The 24,850-nt window shown below is 62.4% G+C and overlaps 1 protein-coding gene across 1 annotated transcript in view; it reads right to left on the bottom strand.

Annotated features, from left to right (window-relative positions):
* Nucleotides 1-24,850, bottom strand: part of PSD (pleckstrin and Sec7 domain containing) — a gene marked incomplete at its 5' end in the record, with an annotated part of 28,636 nt that extends 3,786 nt beyond the window's left edge. Inside the window, 11 exons of the mRNA XM_082764229.1 lie at nucleotides 105-283; nucleotides 1,255-1,298; nucleotides 9,402-9,491; nucleotides 10,004-10,062; nucleotides 10,849-10,961; nucleotides 11,242-11,322; nucleotides 11,809-12,009; nucleotides 18,791-19,234; nucleotides 23,348-23,804; nucleotides 23,900-24,014; nucleotides 24,095-24,850. Of these exons, the coding sequence (XP_082620355.1) occupies nucleotides 105-283; nucleotides 1,255-1,298; nucleotides 9,402-9,491; nucleotides 10,004-10,062; nucleotides 10,849-10,961; nucleotides 11,242-11,322; nucleotides 11,809-12,009; nucleotides 18,791-19,234; nucleotides 23,348-23,804; nucleotides 23,900-24,014; nucleotides 24,095-24,850 (2,539 nt within the window). The remainder of the gene's footprint in view (nucleotides 1-104; nucleotides 284-1,254; nucleotides 1,299-9,401; nucleotides 9,492-10,003; nucleotides 10,063-10,848; nucleotides 10,962-11,241; nucleotides 11,323-11,808; nucleotides 12,010-18,790; nucleotides 19,235-23,347; nucleotides 23,805-23,899; nucleotides 24,015-24,094) is intronic.

Below are 24,850 nucleotides of genomic sequence, written 5' to 3'. Positions count from 1 at the left end.
AGCTACCTGGAGATTTCACAGGGTGCCTCTTGCCCCACTCCCACTGTCAGGATTTCTGGAGCTGCCTGGTGCCCCTAGCCCCGAGCCCCCTCGCAAACACCTACTTTTCTTGCAGTCAGGATCAGCGTGGATCTTGCGCACTAACAGTCCGTGCTTGTAGGTGGCGATGCTGGAGTCCTGGGAGAAGTCCAGGAAGGGGTTACTGCAGCTGCTGATGCGCTTGATGGACTTGGGTTTGGGGTCAGCCAGCTCCGAAAGGGACTTCCTCAGCTCCTCCTCATCTCTGCCAGGTACAGATTTGGTTGGGGAAGCATTTGTTACCGTGCTGGGGACAGCAAACACTGAGCCTCCCGCTCGCAGCAGACCAGGCTAAGCAGTTTTTCCACACCACTGGGGAGCATCCCACGGCCTGGCCAAGCCTCTGTGCCCCCGCTAGGCTGGCAGCCACAGCGCTGCTGGGATGAGGTGCGGGGGTGTCTGCTGCTGGGGGTCCCTGCCTGCCCCTGGCAGTGAGGCCAGGTGGGCTAATGCTGGCCAGCCTGACGAGCCACAGGCCGTGGAGGAGCACTGCCCTGGGGCTCGGCACCTCTGCAGCCCACCTTGCTGGGGTGGCAATACCCTGCTCACAGCCTCCCTTCAGCCGATGCCCCCTCGCCCTTCGGGCAGGCTGCATCGCTGCCGCTCCCCCCGCCCCGGCACGGAGATGTGGGAGCCCGGAGCTGCGGCCTCCCCCCTCCCTCGTACCCGCTCACTGCTAATTAAACCCCTCAGCATCTGCCGGCGTCTCCATGGCAGCAGCCCGAGCGCATTGGCTGAGCGCTGGCGGTACCGCCGGGCTGATTAATCCCCGCAGCGCCCGCGCTGCCGCTCCTGCTGCTGGGGATGGCAGCTGTGGGCGAGGGTGCGGGCGCTGGGCACGGCCACGGGCTGCCCGCTCCGACCCCGAGCACCGCTGCCGAGGTGTGGGGCAACAGCCGGCACGGCCACAGCCACGGGGAGCCGGCCTCAGGCAGCCCACCCCCAGATAAAGGGTCCCCATCAAGGTGCTGTGCTGGGGGCAGAGGGCTGAGCACCCAGCACTGCTCTCCGGGCACCCCCATCCCCATCTCGTGTGCCTGCTCCCCTCCTACAGCCCCACAGGAGCAGCCACCCCGCCGATGGGGCCCCTGATGCTCTGGGGGGGTGGTGAGGAAGCCCCCCGGCAGCAGGGTGACCCCACACCCGCCCAGCCCATGCCCCCTGTGGGATGCTCACATGGCCCACTGCAGCTTCTCGTTCTTGATGGAGCCGTACAGCGCCTGCGGAGAGAAGAGCGGGGTCAGTCGGACAGCGGGGCCCGGCTCAGGGGAGCCGCACAGAGCAGAGGGAGGACTGAAGGTTTTGGCACCCCCAGGCCGCTCTGTCCTGGCCGCAGCCCTTCTTTCTTGGCAGCAGTGTTGCTGACAGCCTGGCCTGTCTGCACACACCAGCTGGCTGGCATCGTTTCAGGGTTACAGGTACCTTCTCCCGGGCACCTGCAGCCCCAGGCATGACTGGGGCACAGCACAGGCTGCCTCCCTTCCCTCCCCTCCTGTGCCTGCCCGTGACAACGGCACAGAGCTGCGTGAGTTTCACCCGACAGCACCAAGCCCTCAGGAGAGCCGGCTCTCCCTGCACCAAGGTGAACCAGGCTGCCCAGAGGGACAGCTTTCAGGAGATGTGGGCTGCAGACGAGCTGGGACAGCAACGCTGCGTGTCTGCCCCTGGGTTGGTGAGACGCCAGCCTGCAGCAGGGCCCCAGGAGCACTCCTGCACCCAGCAGCTCACAGCCTGCTCGCGGGCTGCCCCTCGGGATGGCTGCAGCCTGCCCTCCCTCCCAAACGCCCCGAGCCTCCCCGCTGGCCCCAACCCTCGCAGGGTTCGGCGAGGCAGGGCCCAGCACCGCGTTTCAGCAGGGAAAAAGGCAAAGTCCACGCGCAGTGGGACAGCCTGGGGCCCCTTTCCCAAGCCTTTGTCCGGTCCGAGCTGGGTGCGAGCCACAGGCACTCAGCCCGGCTCTGCAGCACGGGAGGCTCGGGAGAGGCTTTCAGCAGCGCTCACACAGCGCTCCAGATCAAGGAGCAGGACGGGTCTGGAAGGCTTCATCCTCGGAGGCAAATAATCGAGTTTCGCACAGGCTGTTCAGGCAGCTGTCAACATCCATCTCCTGGCCGGAGACTGCCGGGGAGAGATCTTGCTGGTGGCTGATGAAGTACAACTGCAGGCTTGCAGGGACCTGCGAAACCCAGCCAGCAGGCAGGCCCAGGCAGCGTCCGGGGAGGACAAATCCATCATCACCCGAGAGATGCAGTGGCCAGAACGGAAGAGGGACAAGGCTCGCTTCGTGCGTCCTGCTCCAGGAAACGCTGGCTCAACACCAGTGTGTTTTTCAGAGGAGGAAAGGGAGCCCCCCAGCCGCAAATGGAAAACAGGGGTCAGCCTGGGAAGACAGGAGCCTCCCGGGGAGGGCACGGCCTCATTCCCCTATGGCAGGTTGTACCTGCACCCCATTTACACCACCCTGGCACCAGAGGAGCAAGAGGTAGGAGGGAGGAACTGGCTGGTGGCTCGGCCAGAGGAGCACAGGCTGCAAAGAGGCACAAGGTAGGTGATAAGGAATGGCCACAGGAGGGAAGGGATCTCACTGACAGGGATGCAGCTGAGAGGTGCTGAGAAAAGAGACAAAAAAAAGAGTGGAAAAACGGCACAGAGAAGTTGAGACTGGAAACCAGGAGCTGCAGAAAGGCTGCTGAGAAAACGCTGCGAGGAGTCAGACGGGCACCAGCCTCGGCCGCCGGCAGGACGGGGAGGTCCCGCTCCGTGCCGGGGGGCTGCAGACCCCAGGACCAAGCTCTGCTGTAACACCGAGAGCTGCTGACAGAAGCTGCTCGTGGCGCAATTCTGAATGAAATGAAAACAACGCCTGCACAGTGCCAGGGAGCAGCCCGGCAGAGCGCAGCACTACAGAAACCTGGGCTCGGGGGCTGTCTGTGAACGCTTCGAAGGACGAACTGACTGACTTGTGGCTTCAGAAGGCTCCAACACCCCGGTACAAGCACCCAGAGCATCGCACGAGCCTGCTGCAGGCAGGAGCTGCCACACAGCCTCACCTCAGGCACGGGGCTGCGGGCTGGCTCCTGTGCCTGGAGCAGGAGGAGAGAAACGGGAGGCTGGGGGGATGGAGAGGGCAATGCAAAGCCTCGCTCTGTGCTTAGATCCTGCCAAGGCTCTGCCTGGCTACCCGCCATCCCCAGCTGACACCGGTTTCATGCCCTGTTGGAAACAAATCCGGTGGACTCAGCCCAGCTCCGAGCCGAGAAGATGCCCTGCAGCCACAAAGCCCGGCCCTGCTCTTCTGCTCCCGGGGCAGAACCGCTGCCTGCCCAGACTCCAGTGGTGCAAGGACCGCTCCTGGCAGGGCACAGCAGGCTCCTGAAGCCTAGCTCACATCAGCTGTGTCGGCAGAGACCACAGACTCACAGCTCGGCTCTGCAGGTCCCTCTCTCCAGGCTCTCTTTCCTCTGTGGGTTTATTCCCGAAGGTGCAAAAGGATGGCACCTCTCGGCACCTCTGAATTTGCAAGCACTGCCCAAGAGAAAGCAGGGTGCTGCCAGCAGAGGACTGACCCCAAACAGAGGTGGCTTTTTTGCATGTTTTTCTTTTTTTTTTCCCCCCCACCATCACAGGGTTATGAGCTCACTGCTGCAGCACGCACGGCAAGGCAGCCAGCCCTGCCCTAGACATGCGCAACACCAAGGAGACCTGGGGATATACTGTCCCAGCGGGATTTCTCACTGAATCAACATTTTTCTTCGGTGCCCCCTCTGAAAGGGGGCTGCCAGGACGTCCCCAAGTCCTGCTCCAGCCAATGTCTGCAGAGGGGTGGACAGGCTCTTGCAGCACCCTGCAGGCAGGGCATGGAGGAGCTGCATGGACAACATCTCCCTTCATCTCTGCCTCGGAGGGAGCCCAGAGGAGGGCACGGTCAGTGCTGGTTTGGGAGAAAGGCTGCAAGCAGCCCTGGACACAGCCCTGGCACAGATGGGACTGCACTGAGGGCTGTAGCCCAGCATGGCCATAGCAGAGGAGTGTTAAGGCAGGAATTTTGGCAACAAGCAGAGGGTTAACCCTTTCTGGGGTGCTTCCTTTAGGGATCACAACTGTTTTGGACACATTACGGTGACAAACAGCCACAGCGTGCTTGTTGCTGTGCAGCACAGTGCTCGGCAGCCGGAGCTGCGAGATGCCCTGTGCAGGTCAAGATTCCTCCTCCCGCTGCCAGCCCTGCGAAAAGGCACGGCTCTGTGACATTTTGCACGACAGACTTCACAGCTACAAAGTGCCCTCCCTGCAGACAGCCTCCCTCTCGCCGTGCCTGGCAGCATTGCAATATGAGAGCTCAATCGCTGGCTTTCCCCAACTTTTCCTTAGCAAAACATCTTTCTCTACACCCGGCCACGAAGCTTTGGCAGCCCCCCCAGGCGAGCAGAGACCCCTCAGATATGGGAACACGAACGGCACGGCCAGACCAGGGCTGTGTGGCAGAGGGAACAGCCCTCGGCTGTCCCCTCACTCACCTTCACACACACCCTGCTGCCCGTCCGGCACACACAACCGTGCTGAGCAACACCCGGCCACCCCGTGCCCCCTGCCCCCCTCGCACAGGTGTCTCCAGAGGACAAAGCGCTGCCCCCAGACCTCCTCCTCCGCAGGGGGGCTCGGAGCAGAGACAGATGAGAGTGACTTGGGGACAGCGCCTTGTGCGTCACCCCCTGCCTCGCTGCGGGGAGCAGCCACCCATCCTGCCACCCCAGGCTCCCCAAGCCCTCCTTGCCCAGCCAGCCACGACCCCAGCCGGCAGACCCCGTGCTCCCGGTGTCCCTCAGCCCCACAGCGCGGGGACCAAGGGCCGAGCCCCTCGCTGCCAGCTGCCTGTCTCCTTCCACCCGAGTGCGTCACACCTTGCCCCAGCCCGTGCTGCGCTATGGCAGCATCGCCGCTTCTCATAGCCACGATGTCCCCAGGGCTGCTGCTGGCCAGGGCAGCAGCGGGGCCCCCTGCCCGACCCCACTGCAGCACGGGGCGGGCGAGCACCCACTCCCCTCCCCGCCGTGCTGGATGCGGGCAGGGCTGGGGCAGGACGTGCCCAGGGCGGCCTCTTTTTGCCTCTCCCCACCCGGAGCCGATGCGCAGCAGCCCAGCTCCTCCGAGACCGCTGCCGGCAGACGGCGGGCAGGCTCCTGGCGGTGCAACCCCCCAGTGTTTCCTGCCGTCCCGGCGCTTACCGGCTTCTTCTTGCGGCGGCTCTGCAGGCGGCTGACCACCAGGTCGGTGTAGAGCACCGGCTTGAGGGTGCGGGAGCGCTGCGGCCAGCCGTAGCAGAAGGTCTCCACGCCGCGGTAGTTGCGCCCGTAGCGCACCGAGCACATGGAGCGGGACCGCATGCGCCCGGCGCTGCTGTTGATGCTGTTGACGCCGATCATCCTGACGGGGGGGGGCAGCCCGGGGCAGCCCTGCCCTGCCCTGCCCGGCACGGCCCGGCCCGGCCCCGCCGCTCCCCGCCGCCCGCTGCCCGCCGCCTGTTGAAGCCGGGCCGGGCCGGGCCGGGCTCGGCGGCTGCTGCCCGAGGGAGGCGGCGCCCCCGGCCCAGCAGCCAATGGCGGCGGCAGCGGGGCCCGGCCCGGCAGAGCCCGCGGGGCGGGGCCGCCCGCCTCAAGATGGAGGCGGCCCCCGGGGAGAGGGACCGGCCCCGGCCTCGGGCAGGGGGGCGCCGAGGGCAGGGCGCTGGGGTTGTCCCCGAGGCTTCAGGGCTGAAGGGCGCAGGCAAAAAAATAAAGAATCCCCCTGGGAGCGGGCTGAGCTCAGCGCTGCCGGGGTCTGAGCTCAGAGGTGGGAGCCGGGGTGCGCTTCCCACATCTGCGCATCGCTGAGCCTGACGGCTGTGCCTGCCAGCTGGGGGGCCCAGCCTACCTTCCTCCCCCAGGGGACCTGCCTGCGCTGGGATTTAATTCATTAACAGCTGTGAAATGCTCCAGGCTGCCGAGCTGGGAAGTAGCACGCATTCTGCTCGCTCCTGCGTTTGTTAAGCAGCACGGGGGAGGAATGGGGTCTGGTTGGTCCGTGCTGTGTGGCTGGAGGCCCAGCAGCAAAGCACGAGGTTAAGCTGAAGAATGAAGCAGATGTGGAAGACCTAAGGCTCTGCAAAGTGATCGGTCAGGTAAAGGTCGAATCCGTATCTGAAATGCAACACACAACCAACAGAGTGCAGGAAACCCCAGGGGGCCTGGGCTAAAATCACACTTAGAAGAGAACAGCACAGCCTCAGGGTGAGCCAACCGCGGTATCACCAGCTCTAGTCCGTCCTGTTCGCATCCCTCCTTGCCGGCCAGGCACTGGTATTCATTTGGCCACAGGAGCAAAGGCCAAGCCTGCAGGTGTGGGCATCCTCGGGCACAGCATTACGTGGGCTCTCATGTCTCCAGCATGTCCTCACCCCTACCCCGGGGATGAGGACACCAACGCCCGCGGGCTGGGCAGCCCTGCCAGCAGAGCACGGTGCCCCACGGATGGGTTGGAGCACGGGGAGGTGTTCCCCGCAGCAGGCTTTGCCTGCAGGTGCAGCATCGCTGCCTTGGCTCTGGCAGCAGGGGCACAGCGAGGCACTGCCAGTGAGGGGGACGTGGTGCTCGGTTGTGAAAGCACAAGCTTTCGAGTGTTTTGGTTTCTTCTGCTGAAAACTGTGAGTGTTTACGTGCGTTATATCGTAGCAGATAAAGTTCTTGTCTGACTCAAGCTGCCACCCGCTCCCAGGCATCGTGCTGCTTGTCTTGGGGCTTCCTGCAGTCAGAGACGAGGGGAGGGCCCTGTGGGTCTCCCTTCCTGATGCTGTCCCCACAGTCACAGGGAACGGTGGCCTTGTGTCCCCTGCAGCCACCTAGGTCCTGTCCTGCTGTCCCCATCTCCCTGCTTTCCAGTCCCCCAGCTGTGTGTGGGGTTTGCCTCAAGCTCTCTGGCTCTGAAGTCTGTGGGTTAACAACCTGTGCGATTCCCCCAGGCAGGCTTGGGAAGCCTCTGGGACCTTTCTTTGGCACTGCTGGAGCTGCCCATGAGCCACCTCTGAGCTTTGGGAAGCTCCTCTGAAGCCTGCCAGCCCTTCCCCTCCCCTGCTGCCCTTAGGAAACGCGTGCGCTCCTGCAGAGCTAAAATTAGCCAGCCAGCTGTGTGGCACGCTTGCACAAGAGCTTCAGTCCCCAGGCAGGGGATCCAGGTCTGCCAAGGAGGCAACATCCTATGTAGGCTAACGGGGCCGGCACAGGCCACCGCAGGGAGGAGGGAGGCTTTCCTATTTCTCTGCTGCCCAAGCCTGCAACAGGACCAAAGCACCAAGGAGCCGACAGCCTGCAGCTGGCAGAAGGGAGAGGGCGTCTTCTCCAGATAAACCTGGCAAAGGTTACCCAGGAGTGGCGCTGCCCCACTGCCCCTTCACACACCTTTCCTTGCCAGCCCCCTCCCCAGCACTTCCCTGAAGCTCTGCTCTCCCTTGCATGGACGGGAGCCCCCCGAGGGCATCGGTGCCAGGGAGTGACGGAGGAGCTGCAGCCTGCCCCTCGCGCAGCACCTCGGCGATGCCTTTTGCTCCCACTCCCCAGCACGGTGCTGATACAGAGGCGTCTGAAAAGCGGCTGTGGGAAGCACCGCAGCTGCAGAGGGAACAGGCCATTTTTAGCAGCTCAGCCCCCCCGCTGCAGGGTTGCAGGCAGAGCTGCGCGGGGACGTGCTCCTGCCTCAGCTGGCGCAGCGCGGCAGCCCCCAGCCCCAGCAGCACGGGTTCTGCCAGGCAGAGAGCTTGGCCCTGCCAGCACCAAGCCCGCAGGCTGCAGGAGCTGCTCACTGCCCCGTTTCACACTGGTTGAGACCCGACAAGACAATGCGGTGGCGCGTGCTTAAGTACTTTTGGGGTGGAAGTTTAGCACGGGTGCCGCAGCGCCTGCACTGCGGATACCCCACTGTGGGGTGCCGGGGGCTTCAGGAGGGGCCCGCAGAGTTTGGATGCTCCTGGACAACACAGCACCGGGGGGACAGATGCTCCAGGTCCTGATTTTGGACATTTCTCTTCCATTTTGGGTGCTTAAAGTCTTTTCTGGAGCCGGGTTTAAAATTAGGGAAGAATTCTTTCTGAGTGACTGTTTTTAGTGGAGAAGCGTGGGCTGGGAGGGAGGACAGCCCTATTGAGAGCTGCTGGTAACCCCTTAATGATGGGGCGAGCGGCACAGCCAGGAATAGACCCACAAAGGCTGAAAACAGAGCTCAGCTTTTCACCCCACGTTGCCTTTTTTTGTAAGCCACCTCCCACAGGAGTGGCTCCGGCACCCTGTGGGAACCCATTTCCCACATCCCGAGTGTTTTCTGACTGCAGCGCTTCACCAAAGGCTTCTGCCCTGTGGGACCCACGGGGCACAGCACTATTCCCAGGGCCCACGACGGAGCCGCCAGCTCAGCCAGCATGAGCACCGGGCCCCAGTGAGCCCTCGCTCAGCTCGGAGCCGGTGCCGAAGCCATTTCCCCGGCTCGTGCATCAGCCTCAAGGTCAGGCCGTCCCCGCCGGCAGCGGAGCCGCGCTGCAGCCAGCAGGCGACTCCTCCCTACGCACGCAGCAGCTGAGCCGCGCTGTTCCTGCCTCAGCCGGGAGGCTCGAGAAATGGCCACGAGGGACAAGAAGCCATCGGTGTGGGGGCACAGGGTGGGAACCCCTGCGGCCACATCTCAGCAACCCACAGAGCCGGCATGGACCGCGGTGGCCAGAGGAGCCAGCTCGAGGTGGAGAGTCCCAGCGCTGCCTCCTTCCCTGCCTCACTCGCCCAGGAAGGACCCAGACCCCATCGGTGGCCAGGCACAGTCACTCCCCAATGCACTGCCCCCTTTCCACCTCCGACCAGCACCCCAGGGTGCTCCAGGACCATGGAGGTCATCGCCACCCCTTCCCCCGCCCGCCCAGAGGCACCTCACAGCTCCTGTGGCTTTGGCCAGAGCTGTCCCTGTAGATGGGAACCGGGTCATGCAGGGAGGTGACAGGGCTGCCCCAGCCACACAAGTGCAGGGTACTCCCAGCTCTGGGGTTTCAGCCACTGGCCCACCCTCACCACTGCTGTGCCTTGCCCACGCCACCAGCAGTGGGGTTGGTGGCTGCACTCCCTGACCTCTGTAACACAGGAGGAAAGCTGCGGGCCAAGGAACAGCACTGATCCTGCCTATCCCGACAGCCTGACACAGGCATGAGGACAGACACCTTAATTGCATCCCACATGGCCATCTATACAATCCTACCCGAAGCTCTTGCCCTTGTTCTTGTGGCTTAGCTGGCCAGAGAGAGCAACCAAATTTACCTTGAGCAGCTCCTTGGGGAAGTCAGTGCCTCCGTTGAGCCCCTCCAAGTTGCCAATGAAGTCGGAGCAGGACATTCTCTTCCCGATGTTCTGGGGGAGCCAGGGGAAGAGAAACGTGGGGTTCACCTCTGGGCCGGGGGGCTGGAGCTGGCTGGAGCAGGCTCCCACAGCCCAGGAACAGAAAACCCAGTCTGCTGCAGAGCGAGGGGCTGGCCAGGTCTCGGGGAGGTGTGGAAAGCCGCCTGCTGTGCTTAGACTCGGGGAGTGTTAGAAAGCTTCTTTTCTCTAAGCTCAGTGCCACCTGCTCCCAATATCAGCTGGTTTTGGAGTCGCGCTCCCAGCCTCAACCCCTGTCTGCTTTCCTCTTCTCTCCTCCCTCCACATCCTCCAGCTCAGCCTGTCTCCCCCAGAGCCCCGTTATCTCCTCACTCAGGCCTTCCCTGCTCTCCTCCCAGCCACCTTGGGGGTGCTCAGCCCCTGCACCTCCTGCGCACGTGGCTCTGCCCTTGGCACGTCCTTGCTCTTCCCCGGCCACCCATGGCTGGGGCAGCGGGGGCGGTAAGGGCAGGGGACAGCTGGGGCTGATGGCAGAGGGAACTTACGTGTCCGTGCAGATCTGTGTTGAGCAGCATCAGGGCACAGGTCAGGGTGTGGGCTCCGTCTGCAGCACAAGCACAGGGCAGGGATTAGAGCCCCTGGGAGCGGACCGAGCCCGAGGCAGCCCTGAGCCCACTCCTCCCAGCCCGGGCACGTGGGGCACGCAGCATCAGCACGGTGCTGGCAGCACGCAGGCGAGTGGATAGGAGGCCACTGGGTTAAAGCTAGTCCAAAACTTGTGCGTACAGACCCCCCTCCAGCCCTCAGCCCCGTCAGCCAGGCAGTGACGCTGCAGCTACCATTGCCCAGCTCCTAGCACGGGCACGGTGGGGATGGCACAGCCCTCTTCCAGCCAGCCAGCCAAAATCTCACCTGCCCACAGAGCCAAACCAGAGCAGATTCAGCACGTGAGCACACACAGGGGGAGCGTAAAGACGCAGCACACTAAGGTGAAACGGTGCAGACTGGGCGCCCCTCTGTGCCGCACGGGGCTGTCTCACCTGGCCGTCCCCTGAGGTCTGAGAGCTGGGGTCTGTGTGCTGGGGAGGGCCTCCTCTCGCCTCCTGTGCTAATCTGCTCAAGGGCAGAATTAAGGATGCGTTGAGCCCTAATTATGCATCTTCCAACTAGAGCAGTATTTTTTTTTTTAAAGTCTAAAGTGCCTGTCACTTGAGGGAAATGACAACATCTCCGTAACAGGGGCTGACTCCTGAGGCGTCAGTTCACGCTCTCAGACTGCTTTCCAGTTGCAGTCGGAGCACCTTCGCTGAGCTGACGAACACATGTGCTCTCCCGAGCGAACACATGCACACCCACACGCACACTCATACACACACACACAGCCGCTTACCCTCCGAGGAGATGGCATTGGGATTGCACTCGTAATAGCGCTGGGAAAAATGAGCCAGCACTCGCTCCCGCTCCTGCGTCTCTCCCATCAAGGCCAACTCCTTCAGAAAGGACCTGAAGAAGCAGCAGCAGCAGCGTTGGCCACACGTGAAGCCCACCAGCAGCTCCTCTAACTCACCCTTTGCTTTCTGCCCCCTCCTGGAGACCTGGCATGTGCCAGATGAAGCCCTGCCCTCACACAGCCTTCCCAGACAGCTGCAGGACCCCTTTTAAGCCTGCAGCACCTTACCCTGCCAGCACATGGCAGACACCTACACTGGGCCCTAAAAACTACCCTGGGGTACCACTTGGGTGGCCACAACACATGCACACGTCCACACGCAGTCCGCCTGACCTGAGAGCCTGGTCCAGACTCATCCCCGTGAACACGAAGAACTTGAGGTACTCCCCTGCCACCATCTTGCTGAACTCGTTGCTGAAATGCAAAGGGGGGAGCGAGAGTGGGATCGACCAGACTGGGGGCATGGCAAAACGCAGAGGGTGGGGGGGGTTCCCGTGGGCTGGGAGACATGAAGGCAGGGCTGTGGGAAGCGTGCTGGGGACAGAGGCCTCCTGGAGTCCCACGAAACTCACGGGGTTTACCCACAGATCCAGTGGGAACACTCATTGTGGAGAAGCTAGAGCTGGAAGGGCCCCCAGGAGGCGTCCCCTGACACCTGCTGAAGGTGCCCAAGATGCAGTTGCGGTGGGAAGGCACAAAACCTGGATGTATCATAGGTGCTGAGACCTTTAGAGGGAACACCTGGTATGGACAAGCTGTCATGGGGAGAGGGCTTTGGGGCCCTGCCAGTTGTCCCTGCCAGCCCAGTGCCCCACGAGGGCAGCGGCTGTGGGAGCACCGGGGGTGCAGGTGGGAGGAATGATGCCTTTGCAGGACGGGCCGTTCCTTGCGAATACCCACACGTACTTCTTCCCCAGGTGGCGGGCCACATCTGCTTTTTTGAAGCCATCCAGGTTGTAGAGCCTCTTGGCCAGGCGTTTGGCAGCCTCCAGGTCAGCCTTGTGCCCGTTGGAGAGGGTGTCTGTGCTGCCCAGGGCCAGCTGCTCCATGCTGTCCATCTCCGAGTCTGAGTCAGAAACCAGCTGGCTCAGGGGGTGGTCGCTGCAATGGAAAGGGACACACCGCGTTAGTCTGCCCACGGGTCCTCTGCTCCTCCAGCTTCTCAGCAAACATGTCCTCACCCTGCTTTGGAGGTCAGCCACTCTGCTGGGCTGCATATTGCACACTACTGCTTAGAGGTGCTCACAAGTCGGGGCTGGGTGCTAAGGGAAGGCTGGAGACGTGGCTGGAAGGGAGACGAGGTGACAGGGTGCTTCTGGTGACTGATGACGGGACCAAGTCACTCAAAGCCACATCCAAGGTGGATGTGGACAGACAGGACAACTGCTCCAGAGTCCCCACCCTGAGCCTGCGAGACATCGTGTGTGGGCTCCGGCTCTGCCAAGCCCAGCTGCAGCCGAGACTTGGAGCAGAAACATGTGCACGCTGCATGCTGTACTCTACAGACACCGTCATTTTTTAACCTGAACAAACTCCTCGTGCTGCTCTCGAGTGCAGTTCCTACCCAAGACAAGAAGGCCGTAATTCTTGCACTTGGCTTCTCTCACCCGGTAACTCCAGAGCACAGCAAAAACTGAGGAACAGCGCGTGAGGATGAAGGCAAACACCGCCGGCCCCGGCTCGCGGCACGGTGTGCTGCCTCCCCCGGGCTGCCCCTCAGCCCTCGCCCCGTCAGGCCTTACAAGGCTGTGCTTCGAGCACTCTCTTGGCTTCGCCTCCGGAGCTGTCTGACTCAGCGGCACACAAGCGATCCCAACAAAAAGTAAGTTGAAGCTAATCAACAACGAATGTTAAGCAACTCTGACCTCGCCCAAATTTTCTGGCAGGCCTCGCAATGTTCCAGTCTGATTTATTTTTAAAAGTCTCTAATTGACTTTTAAGAAGGCCTCCTCTCCTGAGCCAATTACCCAGGCCGGTCTCCCTGAGGCTCCACTTCTTCCACTAAGGACAAAGCTGCTCTTTGCTGCTCGGCGCTGGCCGACAGCTTTTGGATGGAGCTCGTCCCGTCCCGGGGGAGCTCCGCACAGCACGGACAGGCTGCCCTGTGCCTCGGGGGGCTCTCGACGTCCCCTGTGCAACTGGGAAGCCCAAAAGCATGCAACCATGGGCCAGACAGGTCCAGAGCTGCTTAGCTCTGGAGCCCTGCAAGTCCTGGGGGAGATGCACTTGACTGGGACCACCGTGGAGCTTGGAAACACCGGGCAGTGACTGCGGTACGGCCCGGGTGGGTGGCCCCTAAGTGGCTGCAAGGTCCCTGGTGGCAAGGAGCTCACCAGCCCTGGGGCATGTCTCACCGAGCAGGAGGCTTCTGTACCCGCAGCACACCTGGCTGGTTCGTGGTGCCTCCTGCAGCAAACCTAGAGCTCCAAGTTTCCTCCGTGACCTCTCTTCCGAAGCTGTGCTCCTCACCTTCCTACCCGCTGCTGAGCACCCAGCCATGGGGCCATCTACAAACTCTGTCCTTCAACAGCTATCTCGTGGCAGGCTCCCAGCCCATGGCCGTGACTCTTGCCTTGCTTCTTGAAACAGACACGCAGGGCTCACAGCCTGTTTGTTACAGCAGCTCTGCCAGCGGGGTCTGCCATCCCCTCCCTCACCGGGCCCCAGCTCCGACTTTGGGCTCTGTATCAGCAGAGCATACCCATACGGTCAGGATGAGGCACCATGCTGTACAAGAGACCCCAGCCTCCAGGCCACGCCAAGAAATGGGTTTTCACCCAACACTTTTCCTACGGTGAGAAGAGCAAGAGCCCGATCCTCAAGTAAACGGCGAACACAGCAAAGAGCACATGTCCACATCTGAGGCAACTGAGGTGATGCTAATTTTCTTGCCAATGACCTAATGTCTCGGGATTTTTTTAGTGTACTTTCTGAAGTGACATTTCAGTTTGGCTTGAAGAAACACTGAGATAATATTTTTACATTAGATGTATTTCCAACCCAAGAACTGGCCTGCACTTAAGGAACAAAGATCAAATTTGGTATTGTACGAGCATCTCCAGCGTGCCTGAAATGAGTCATCCTGGAGCGGCGCGGAGCTGGCTCGTCCCCACCACGCTGCCCGCGGTGGCACGGCCACGGCCACCCCCACGGTGCCGCTCCCCACGGCGGGCGCCAGCCTGGTGTGACCCACCCAGACGGCAAAGACCCCACGTCTGCCACACTTGGAGGTGTTTGCCAGGGGGCCCAGACCCCCAGGGAAGCTGCAAGGTGCTTCTGCAGACACTCTCTGATGACAAGGATCCCTCCCCAGGGCCAGGCAGTCCTCCTGCGGGGTCCACACACTCCGTTTCATGGCCCCAAATACTCCTTCCCTTGGCTAAAGCATTTCTTCTCTGACCCCCAAATATTCCAGCTCCAGACCCCAATTACTCTTTTTCTAGTCACACCTTTTCTTGTCCCGAAGACTCCTTTGCCTTGGCACCAGGCACTTCTCTGAGCCCAAATCCTCCTTCCCAGGGCCACATCCTCCCTCCCTGGCTTCAGATCCTCCTCCTCTGGGCTCAACACTTGCTTCTCAAGGCCAAACGCCCACCCCCGGACCCAGATGCTCTGTGTCTCGCCCTGATATTCATCCTCTGGCTGGCAGCCCGGAGGCCAGCAGGAGACCAGCACCTTCCTGCGCTGCAATGCAGCGTGCCACTGCAGGAGCCCCGCTGTCCTCCCCACGAGGCTCACCCGGCACCATGCTCTCCCCACAGCCTTCAGGAGCTCCTCTCCCCGACGTGGGGCAGCACCAGGCTGTTAGCTCAGCACAGCCTGCCCCAGGGGCTGCCCTCCAGCTCCTCGCTGCCAGCAGGGATGTATCTGCACAGCGGGACCCCCCTCACCCATGTCTGCTCCCCAGGACCGGAGAGATGTCCCTGGGGACAGGCTCAGACAAGTGGACATTGGTTTCAGCCTGTGGTGCTCTGCTGAGCTCCCAGGCTATCCAGGTCCTTCCTGGCATGTTTCCATGTGAGACACCTGCTGCAGGAAATTCAGAAATGCCTACTGCAAGCCACTTGTTCCCCAAAACAGGCCACGGGGGACTCGGTTTGCTTTCTGCACCACAAAGGGACAGGGCAGAGAGCCCGGTCTGAGTCGGCGAGGGACACGTGTGTGGGGCAGGCCAGCACCCTGCCCTCAATTCCCACTGCCCCACATGCATGGCTAGGAGCCCGGCGCCTCTGCCAAGCAATCCCAGCCTGCCTAATATCGCTGCTAAGAATGTACCAGACCGGATCCTTGGCTGAGCTAAATAAATGCAGCTCCCTCCATCGGTCTCAGCGGAGTGACTTTGATTTATGATAGCCAAGATCTGGGCTGGTTCATTCCTCGCAGAATTGGAGTTCGGGCTGGGAGGACACTTGAAGGTCAGCCAGGCCAGCCTCCAACCACAGGCGGGGCCGGTCCCGCGGTCCCCAGCCCCGCGGCTCTGTCCAGCCTGCTCCTCAAATCACCCGCAGCGGCCCCTGCCAGCATCACAGCCACCCGAGCCAGGTAAGAGCCAACTCGGGCAGCCGTGCCCCTCCTCGCTGCTGTTTCCCTGGAGAGCAAACAGCAGAGCTGCTCTGCCAGAGCCGCCCCTGCAGCACGGCCCTCCCCCGAGATGCCTGCCCGTGCTCTCTCCCCCCGTCCCGCTGCCACCCGCAGCCCTCGCAGGGGCTCGGTCCCCCCTCCAGACACTTTCTGGGGCGAGCGGGCTCCCGGGGCCTTAAAATCCGGTTACTCACCAGCCGGGCGGGGGGGCGGCTTCTCCTCCACGGCCCCAGATGCCATGGTGCTAACCCGGGGAAGCCGGGACCTCTCGGACCTTTGGGCAAAGTCCAGCCAGCGGGGCGTGAGCGAGCGGGGCCGCAGCAGCAGCACCAGCAGCAGCACCACCAGGAGCACCACCAGGAGCAGCACCAGCAGCAGCAGCAGCAGCAGCAGCGGCTGCAGCAGCAGCGATCACGGCCCGGCGCTGGGGGCCGCGTCCCCCCGGCTCCCGTCCCCCCTCCGGCCGCCCCCGGGGCCGCCGCCGCCCATTGCCCCCCGCAGCTGCCCCCGGCCGCGCCGCCCCGGGGCCGCGGGCACCCCGCCGCCGCCGGCCCCTCGCCGCCCCGCCGCTCGCCGCCCTCCCCCTCCCTTTCTCGCTTCCCTTCTTCCCTTCCCCTCCACCGCCGGCCATGCCGCGCCGCCGCCCCTCCCCGCCCCTCCCGCCCAGCCTCACCGCGCCCTGCCCGCCGCCGGGACCCGCTGCGGGTCCCCCCCCGCCGCCACCGCCCCCGCCGCCGCCGCCGCTGCACGCACGTGTGCGGCATGTGCACGCCCGGAGCGACGGACACCGCCGGGATCGGGCCCCGGGAGGTGGCAGCCGGCAGTGATGCCCCAAGTGTGCCACCTGGCAGTGCCACCCCAACTGTGCCACCCCAACTGTGCCACCCCAATTGCTGTCCCTGCCTAGAAACAGCCGGTGGGACCCAAGCCACCCGAAGCCACCTGGACACTGGTGAACGTAGGTACCATGGGGGATTTTTCCCCTTTTTTTGGGGTAAAGTCCCCCATGCACCTCTGTGCCCCATCTCCTGCAGTGCCAGGCTCAAGGCCACGCTGGCAGAGAGGCCCCAGGCTCCAGCCCCGCTGTGCTCTCGCCCCTGCCCTTCCCCGCGCCATCCCCCTGCCCTTCCCCTTCTTTCTGTTCTCCCCTCGCCCTGCAGCACAGCCCGCATAAGCCCCGCTGGGCATGGCACTCAGGGCACTCGGGGCACTCGGGTTCTCCCTCACCAGTTTGCCCAGTGACAACTGGGAGCCCCGCTGCTGCTCGGGTCACTCGAGAGCAGCTGGCAGACCTGGGCTGGCCTGTGCCAGAGGGAAGGGGGGCACCAGCTCACCGATGGCTGCAGCAACAAAAGGCACCTTATAAAGAAACACAGCAGCGCTTATTGGCACGGCCCCGCGCTCCCGCACACGCCAGCAGCTGGGATCTGGCACAGAGGCGGCTTCGGGCCGGCACAGCGGAGGCTGGGGAGGCTGCCAGCCCTGCAGCTCCCGTCCTCCCACACCGCCACGTCCCCAGGGCTGGGCTCTCCCTCGAGCCAGGCTCCCCGGGGGCACGCTGCCAGCTGCCACCGGGGAGTCTGCGGGCTCCTCCTGCCTGCCCTGCTTTCTGTCCCACCCCAGCCCATGTCCCCGATTCGGGTCCCCGTGGAGCCTGCCTCTCGCGGGGTGGCACGGGCAGCAATTAACATCCTCTCTCCCCAGCTCTCGGCGATAAACGCTCCTCAGGGTGGTCCAGGATGGGGAGATGAGCAGACGCACCCCTGGGGACACCGTTTGCCTGTGCACGTCCCTCTGGGGTGATGCTCTGCAATCTGCAGTGCCTGCCCCAGGGCTGCCCTGGGACTGGGATCTGTAATTGCGAAATTCTGGCTGCTGCCGCAGGAGCAACCTTCCTGCTGCCCCAGCTCCCACACCACCCTCTCACCAGCACCACCAGCCCCGGAGGGACCCCGCACAGCACCCTGCCTCCTGCTCCTGGCCCCATGCACACGCTGGGTCACTGCCCTGGGGACAGCAGCCCCTGCCCAGTGACAGGTGGGGACCTGCACACCTCCTCCTCCTGCCCAAGGGGGACAACAGCTCCAGAGCGAGGGCCGGGCACTTGTGGAGTCTCTGCCCCACACTGGAGGTGTCAGTGCGGGGTGTCCCTGTGCAGCAGCTGGGGAGCTCCCATGTCGGGTGGCCAGGGTGTCCCTGTCAGGGCATGGCACTGTGCGGGGGCTGGAGCATCCCACTGTGGGGTTCCCTGCTGTGGGGCAATCCTATAGCAGAGTATTTCCCATTGCCATGTAACGGGGAACAGGCTCCTAGCAGCAGAGCACAGGATGGCCTGTGAGGGACATGCCGGGCTCTCCCTGAGCTCAGGGACACGTGCCCACCTCTGCTCCTCACCCAGCTCCCAGCCGGAGGTCTCGCCCTCCTGCCTGCCTCCAGCCAAGGCCACCAGAGGAGGCAGAGGCACCCCAGTGCTCGGGGAGGGCATGCTGTGTTTTCACTCGGGCAAATTTCCTGCTGGCAAGGTCAAGATAAAAGCATGGACTGAGGATATCGTGTGCTGAGGGATGCCAGAGCCTTGGTCTGAGCCTGGAGGCTCCATGAGCCAAGGCTGTCTGGCTGGGGCAGGGAGCTCCATGGCTCTGCGGGGTGCAGGGGGCACCCACAGCCTGGCCACGGGTTGTTGCTACCAGGCTCTGTGGATGGTAAGCGAGGCTCTGTCCCCACAGTGTCACTGGGGCTCTCCGCGTTGCTCCTTTGTGCCTTGGCAGAGCAGTAGGAAGCAGATTCCTCCTCCAGAAAGCAGTGATCCACGGCTGGATGCTGCCACCCTCTGCTGCTCGGTGCCTCTCGGACATCGCCAGTTTCACTGCACTTATCTTGCCCGGCCTCTGCGCCACCACGTCCCTGCCCTCGGTGTCCCAGACAGAGGGAAGGCCTCGCCAGCACCTCTCTCCCCAAAAATGTCCTCGGGGTGACCCAGGGGCCACAAAGCAGACACGATATCCCACCCTCCTCTCTCAACTGCAGGCTCTGGAGGCGACACAAAGCTCGGACCTACAGCTCCCAACAAGGCTGGGGAAGATGAAACACGGGATGTGCTCCCACCTCCGTGCCTGCCACAGCAGGACGATGCCTCCTGGCCTGACCAGCCTCCTCTCAGGCCAGCAGCACAGCCCAGCCCTCACCCTTCCCTCTCCCAGCAGCAGAAGTTGGGCTCGGGCTGCCAACACGCAGCACAGGGTTGGACTCCACAGCGAGCCTTGGTGGCCCAGGTGGGCAGCAAGCAGCTTTGGCCACTCACCTCATGTTGGAGGCCAAGGGAGTACCAAAGCTGTCCTCTGAGCAGCAAGGGCTGCGCTGGACGCCTTTCCTCTGCCTGCCTCGCTCCTCCTCCCTCTCAGTCCAGGGGGCATCTGTGGCCGAGCTGGTCCCAGAGTCCGGCTCCAAGTGAGCCAGAGGAGCAAAGTTCTCCTCGATCAGCTTGGCGCTGTCTCGGATCTGTCCCTGTACTTCTGGGGTGAGGGTTGGGAGGTCAAAAGTGAAAAAGGTCCCATGGGTGCGGGCTGGGGAGGAGAGGATGTCAATGGAGTCCAGGCTGGTGTAAGACGTGCCTTTGGCTCGATGGGACTCCATGATGCTCTCAAAATGCTTGCTGAAAGAGTCCATGCCATCCTTGGAGAGGCTGTGCCCTAGCAGGAAAGGCACTGGAGACTTGAGCATACCCTGCGTGTCTCGATCCATGACCCTAGAGGGAAAGAAAGGGAGAAGAACTGGTCACTGAGGAGCAAGGGATCAGAGCCCTGAAACAAAAGCCCATGCACTGCTCCGGAAGGAAACTGGGAGGGCAGAAGGCTCCTCTGAACAGCTGCAGGACGCCAGACCTCCGAGGAGAAGCCTTGCCTGCCCAAGACATGATGGGAAGAGGGACTGCCTGGCCTCCCTCCAGACATATGCTTCTCCTTTAATGAGCTACAGACTTTTGTTCCTTTCGTGGCTCATCCTCCTAAGAAGCTTATGAGAGGGCTACTGCTCCCAGCCACTCGCCTCGAGCTTAGATCCAATAAACGGCTCAAGCACCAAACCAGGATGTGCTTCAGCTCCACTTCTAACCAAATCTGCAAGTGCTTGAATTTTCCACGAGCCTTCAGAGCTCCACGGTGCTCCCCAAGCCACTGAGGGCAGCGTGACACCTTCGTCCACGTACGTGACACCGCGGGCACCGAGCAGAGCCTGCCTGCAGGGTCTGCACAGGCAGCAGCTCCCCACACAGGTTTTGAAGAAGGAGGGGAAAGCAGGACGGCTTGGTGCTCAGAGCACCTGCACCCAGCCCAGCTTACTTCCATGGGGACTGCTCCAGCCTCTCGGCTATGCCTCTCTTACAAAGATGATCCACTGTGAAAATAACACAGGGGATGACTCCAGAGAGAATAAGATATCCTATCCTGACAGCAGGGGCAAAACCCCAGGTGCTGCTCCCTGCCAAGGCACCCAAACCCATCTCTCCTGGCCCTGGAGAATCATCTGGCCATGTACCAGCCCTGCAGGAAGGCTCAGCTCGGCTTCAGCATGGGTCTGGGCCCAGCCCAGCACAGGAGCTTCTACATCTCCAACCCCTGAGACTTTTCTTCTGTCAGTGAGGTAAGTTGCAACCTGCCCATCGGTCCGAGCATGTGGCCGTAGGGATACTTCCAACCCCGAGAACAGCAGTGCTTCAGTCATACAGGCATAAACACAGCCTTAAAAGCCTGTTTTACTCAGAAGCTGCTATCGCTTTATTAAAGTACCAGAAAAGCACTTGTTATGCCACTCTCTTTCCTGATTAAAAGCAAAGAACTGATCCAGCTTGTCATAACATTTGTTATGAACAAACAGCCTCATACAGAAGGCTCAGAAAATGCATTGCTGTTTGAAGCACCAAGTGGTTTTCTCATTCATTAGCTTTCATACGCCGCTCAGAAATCTCACCCTGATTATTCAGCAGGCCACGAGCTGCCAGCTTCACTGCACCAGATGCAGGTGGCCTCAAAGGGAGCCCAGCTAAGTGAGCAGTGGGGAGGAAAGGCAGGATGAAGGCTGCTCTTGTCGATCCAAGAGCATTTCCCCAGCTGCACAGCACTGCACTGTGTCCTTACCAGTCCTGCACGAGCCCCAGGAGCCGCCTCAGAGGGGACTTTCTGATGAGGACACAGGAGATGAGACCTCTCAGCATTTGCAAGCGTGAATGTGCGCTCCCTGCCCTTACCATTCTGCACCGTGCTGCTGAGCTGAGCTAATGCTGCTGACTTCATTTTGCGTCTTGCATCCATAAGGAGGGCCATGGGCTGCACAGGGACGGACAGCAGCCGCAGACAGAAAGGACCTCGTTCCCAGGGGAGGGCAAGGGAATCGGGCTTATTTTTGTCATCAAGCTTACTGCCGCCAAAACACTGAGAAAACATAGCTGGTTCTGTGCGCACCATCTGAGCTCCAGGAGCGACCTCTCCACCCCAAAACAGCAAGCCAGCCGTGAGCAAAGCCATTCAGACCCAGCCTGCCCCGCGCTGCCCAGCCCTGCCTGGCTCCGTTCGTGGCACAGCCCCACGGCCAGGCAGTGCAGCTGGGGCAGTGCCAGGGGAGGAGATGCTGAGGGTGCAGTCAAGCACCTGCACAGCAGCGGCAGGCAGCACAAAAACGTGTGTCTGGCTTCGAGCTGGCGCAGGACACACGCTGATCCTCTCTTGGAGGTGGGCCAGGTGGGTGAGCAGGGGACACGCGTCCCCTCCGGGAAAGCTCCCTTGGCAGCAGGCCCAAGGGCTGTCCTGGGCAAGGCTGCTCTGCTTCCAGGGAGGAAAGGTGCTTCTGCCTCCGGCCAGCCCTGCACACTCCAGGGGCTGGGGCACGGTGCTGCAAAGCCTCCTCTGGCTCCTCGGCCAAGGCGTTGGCACTGCTGGCCATGCCAGGCCCTGCCACCACCTCACTGACCCGCGGGGGATGCTCGGGGAGGGGGGAGATGAGCCCGCCCTTGCTGACAGGTCTCAGCTCCCTGCCTCTAATGGGAATAAAGACAGTAAAGGCTTAGGCTGGTCATTAGATGTAGATCTGGCTCTAAATATACTCAGGGAGAGGATTTGCTGGAAGAAGACACTGTTTCTTCTGTCACTTTCCATGTCTTATTTGATTCTGTATTGGATTTTTCAGCCTGATGTCCTGCCAGCTGTTAGCACGTCTCTTATTTTGGGAGGGCAGATCACACAGAAGGTGCCCTTTGGCCAGAATTTAAAGGGCAACACGACAGTGCCCAGCCAATCCCCCCTTGCAGAGGGTGCTAAACCCCTAAGGCTAGGTTTCCAAAGGGATTTATATCTGCAAATCAGCGTCCGATGGTGCTTCAGCAATTTTGCAGGGCTGGTCCTTCCCGGCTACCAACAAAGTGCTCTGCAGAGAAACTGCCAGGGCAGAAGCTGCTGGTTTGCAACAGCTCTTGCAGGGCAGAGTGGCGCTGGCTCCTGGGACACAGGGGGGTAAGGGGGATATTTAATCGCCCCAGCATCACCCCTCCTGCAAGCAGGCAAAGCAGAAAGCTTGGAGTAGCAAACATCAATAGCAGTGACTGGTAAACAGGAGGGAGGGCTGCAGCTGCAGAGCTCGGAAGCAGCGTGTAAGCAAAAACCCAGGGCTGTAATGCAGGGACCGAACAAGCTTGTGGTTTTAGGCAAGCGATTTTCAGCATGCTGCCCGCAGGGTCTGCACCTCGCTGGGGAGCAGGCAGGGGTCTGCACACCAAAAAAAAAAGCCGAAAGCCACGGGTCTGCAGAGCAGCTGCATAAAATGGGCACACCACCACTACATCACTACATACTTATAGCGGGAGCAGCGTGTTTCGGGGCTGCAGTGCATTTCAGTACACATCCGACCTCTCCAGCACTGCCTGGCGAGCTGCGGTAAGGTGTCTCAGAGGACAAAAAGCAGGTCTAGGCTCACAGCCCACAGGAATTGTAATGGCCTAGTACAGCTTTGGAAATAGATTACCACCACGTAAGGTAATGGTTACAGCAACTTGAAGAACTTGCTCGCAGTGATAACAATATAACTTTACAGCTTTGCAAATCTTCTGTGACAATTCATTTGGAAAAAAAATGCATTTCCTTCTTGGGAAAAACAGCAGGAGCCCAGCTCCCCTCTGCAACATGCACCTTCCCTTCCACTTCAGCCCAGCTCCTCACGCTTCTCCCTCCCAGAGCAGGGGCACCACGGAGAGTTATTTTTTCTATCATCCCTTCCCACCACCACCACCAAACCTCCCTCTTCCTTTTCTTCCACCCCCGTGCATCCTGCCCGCCTTTAGCACAGTGTGGCTGTGCATGCTGCCAGGCACCCCCCTGTCCTGGCACGCGGGGACCGCCTGGCTCTGTTTTCTCCGCAAGACCTTGCCCCCATGTGCGGAGCGTTTGCTGATGAAGCTGAGCCCCCCTTGACCCACCCATCACTGTCCTGGTACACGATATTTTGCCACACAAGTGAGAAACGGCACCGTGCAGTGGTGTGGAAAGGCTCTCTCCAGCCCAAAGAGCTCCCCTGGCACTGTCACCCGGGTGCCCTGGCTCGGATGGGTGAACGGAGCTCAGGGCTTGTCTCCATGGGAGCAGGTCCTGAGGTCTGTGCCCTGCACCAGACACCAGCACCGCCTCGCTCCTTCATGGGGCAGTGAGGGACCCCCAGCCTGCGGGGTGCCCCAGGACCCCCCGACCCCACGCAGAGCTCAAGCACAGCTGCCATGAGTTTTGGCTTGGGTACTCGTTTGGCAGAGCCTGTTTTGTCATGCACTTGGGATACCGAGAAGGGCGAGGGGTGCTTTCTGCCCTCAGACGCTGAGCCTCACCTTTCCCTGTTCTCCTTCCTCATGGCCTCAAACACCTCATCGTCCTCCTCCACGTCTCCGCCACGCAGCCCGTCCTTCGTGCGCTTGGCGCTGTGCTCGGGGAGCCCCTCAGGCGTGCTGTTCCTCCGTCCTGGCGTCCCCACGAAGCTGGGGTTGCTCTCGCTGTCCTTTTGGCTCTCGATAGCCGAATCCACCTCATCCTTCTCGGCCAGGATATCGTCGATGTTGGTTTCACGATAGCACCGCAGCGGCACGGTGTCCAGGTCTGTCTCGGAGTACTTCACCGTCCTCCTGATGATGCCCGTCTCGCAGGAGCCGTGCTCCTTGCTGCCCGGCGGGGACACCTCGATCTCCACCTCCACGTGGCTCAGGCCGTGCTCGGGCACCGACTTCTGCGGCTCCGCGGGCAGCAGGCAGCTGGGCTTCGGGGAGGGCTCAGCGAGGGGGGCCGAGGAGCCTGGAAGAGAGCCCAGAGCCCCCGTTCGACCCCAAGTCCCAGTGGATCAGGGCCCTGTGCCCCCCACAGACCAGCTGGTAGCCACAGGTCCCTGCCTGACACCTTACCTGCCTTCGGGGCCTCCATTGAGCCGTAGAAGAACTCCCACTTGGCCCTGGCGATGCGCTGGGCATGGGCTGAGCTCTGCCGGGGGCACGGCCAGGCGCTGCCCTGCGGGGGGACACGGCGGTCAGCGGCCAGCAGGGCTGGGACGGGACATCTCAGCCCACTGTGGGGTCACAGGCACCTACCTGTGGCCGGGGGCCGGCGGGGACGTCCCCCGGAGGGGCCTGCAGCCCGTTGGTGAGGGAGCTGAAGAGGCAGCTGGTGGCGAGGGTGCCGGTGTCCCTCCCGGCCCCGCGGGGACGCGTCTCCCCCGGGGACCTGCTGCCGGCCAGGAGCGGGTCGGACACGGAGGCCTCCAGCTTCAGCTTGCGCAGCAGCCGCTCCTGGGGCTGGGGCTGGGGCTGGGGCTGGCCGGGGGGCACGCACCAGCCCTCGCCGTGCTCCACAGCACAGGGCCCGTTCTCCCGGGGGGCCGGGGGGCCGCCGAGGGGCCGCACGCTGGCCTTCTCGATGAAGCGGAAGGTGACGACGGAGCTGCGCCCCTCGGGGGCCACCAGCGGGCTGCGGCTGCCGGGCGAGGCGAGCCCCGCCACGGGCTGGCCCCTCCGCGGGGTGCAGGGGGCCGTCAGGCGCCCCCCGCCCGGGCAGCCGCCGTTGCCGAAGGGCCCCGTCTCCGTCGGCTTGCGGGCCAGGGAGCCCGTGCTGTTGTAGAGGCCGAGGGGGCTGCGGCGGGCGTCGGGGGCCAGGCCCTTGCGCAGGAGGTGGAGGCGGCCGGCGTTGAGGTTGGGGGTGAGGCAGCGCGGGGGGCTGCGGTGCTCCAGCTCGGGGCTGGCGGCGGCTGGAGGCCAGGGGCGGTGGTCCCCGGGGTGGGAGAAGGGTGGGGGCGAGGCAGAGCAGCCCTCAGCCGTGGGGAGGTGGACGAGGCCCCCGGCCTGCGCCAT

The sequence above is a fragment of the Aythya marila genome (genome assembly GCF_965140915.1).
Source record: "Aythya marila genome assembly, chromosome: 7".
In the NCBI taxonomy this organism is placed as follows: domain Eukaryota; kingdom Metazoa; phylum Chordata; class Aves; order Anseriformes; family Anatidae; genus Aythya; species Aythya marila.
The sequence above is the reverse complement of the archived record's forward strand: the minus strand, read 5'-3'. Positions and strand labels throughout refer to the sequence as shown.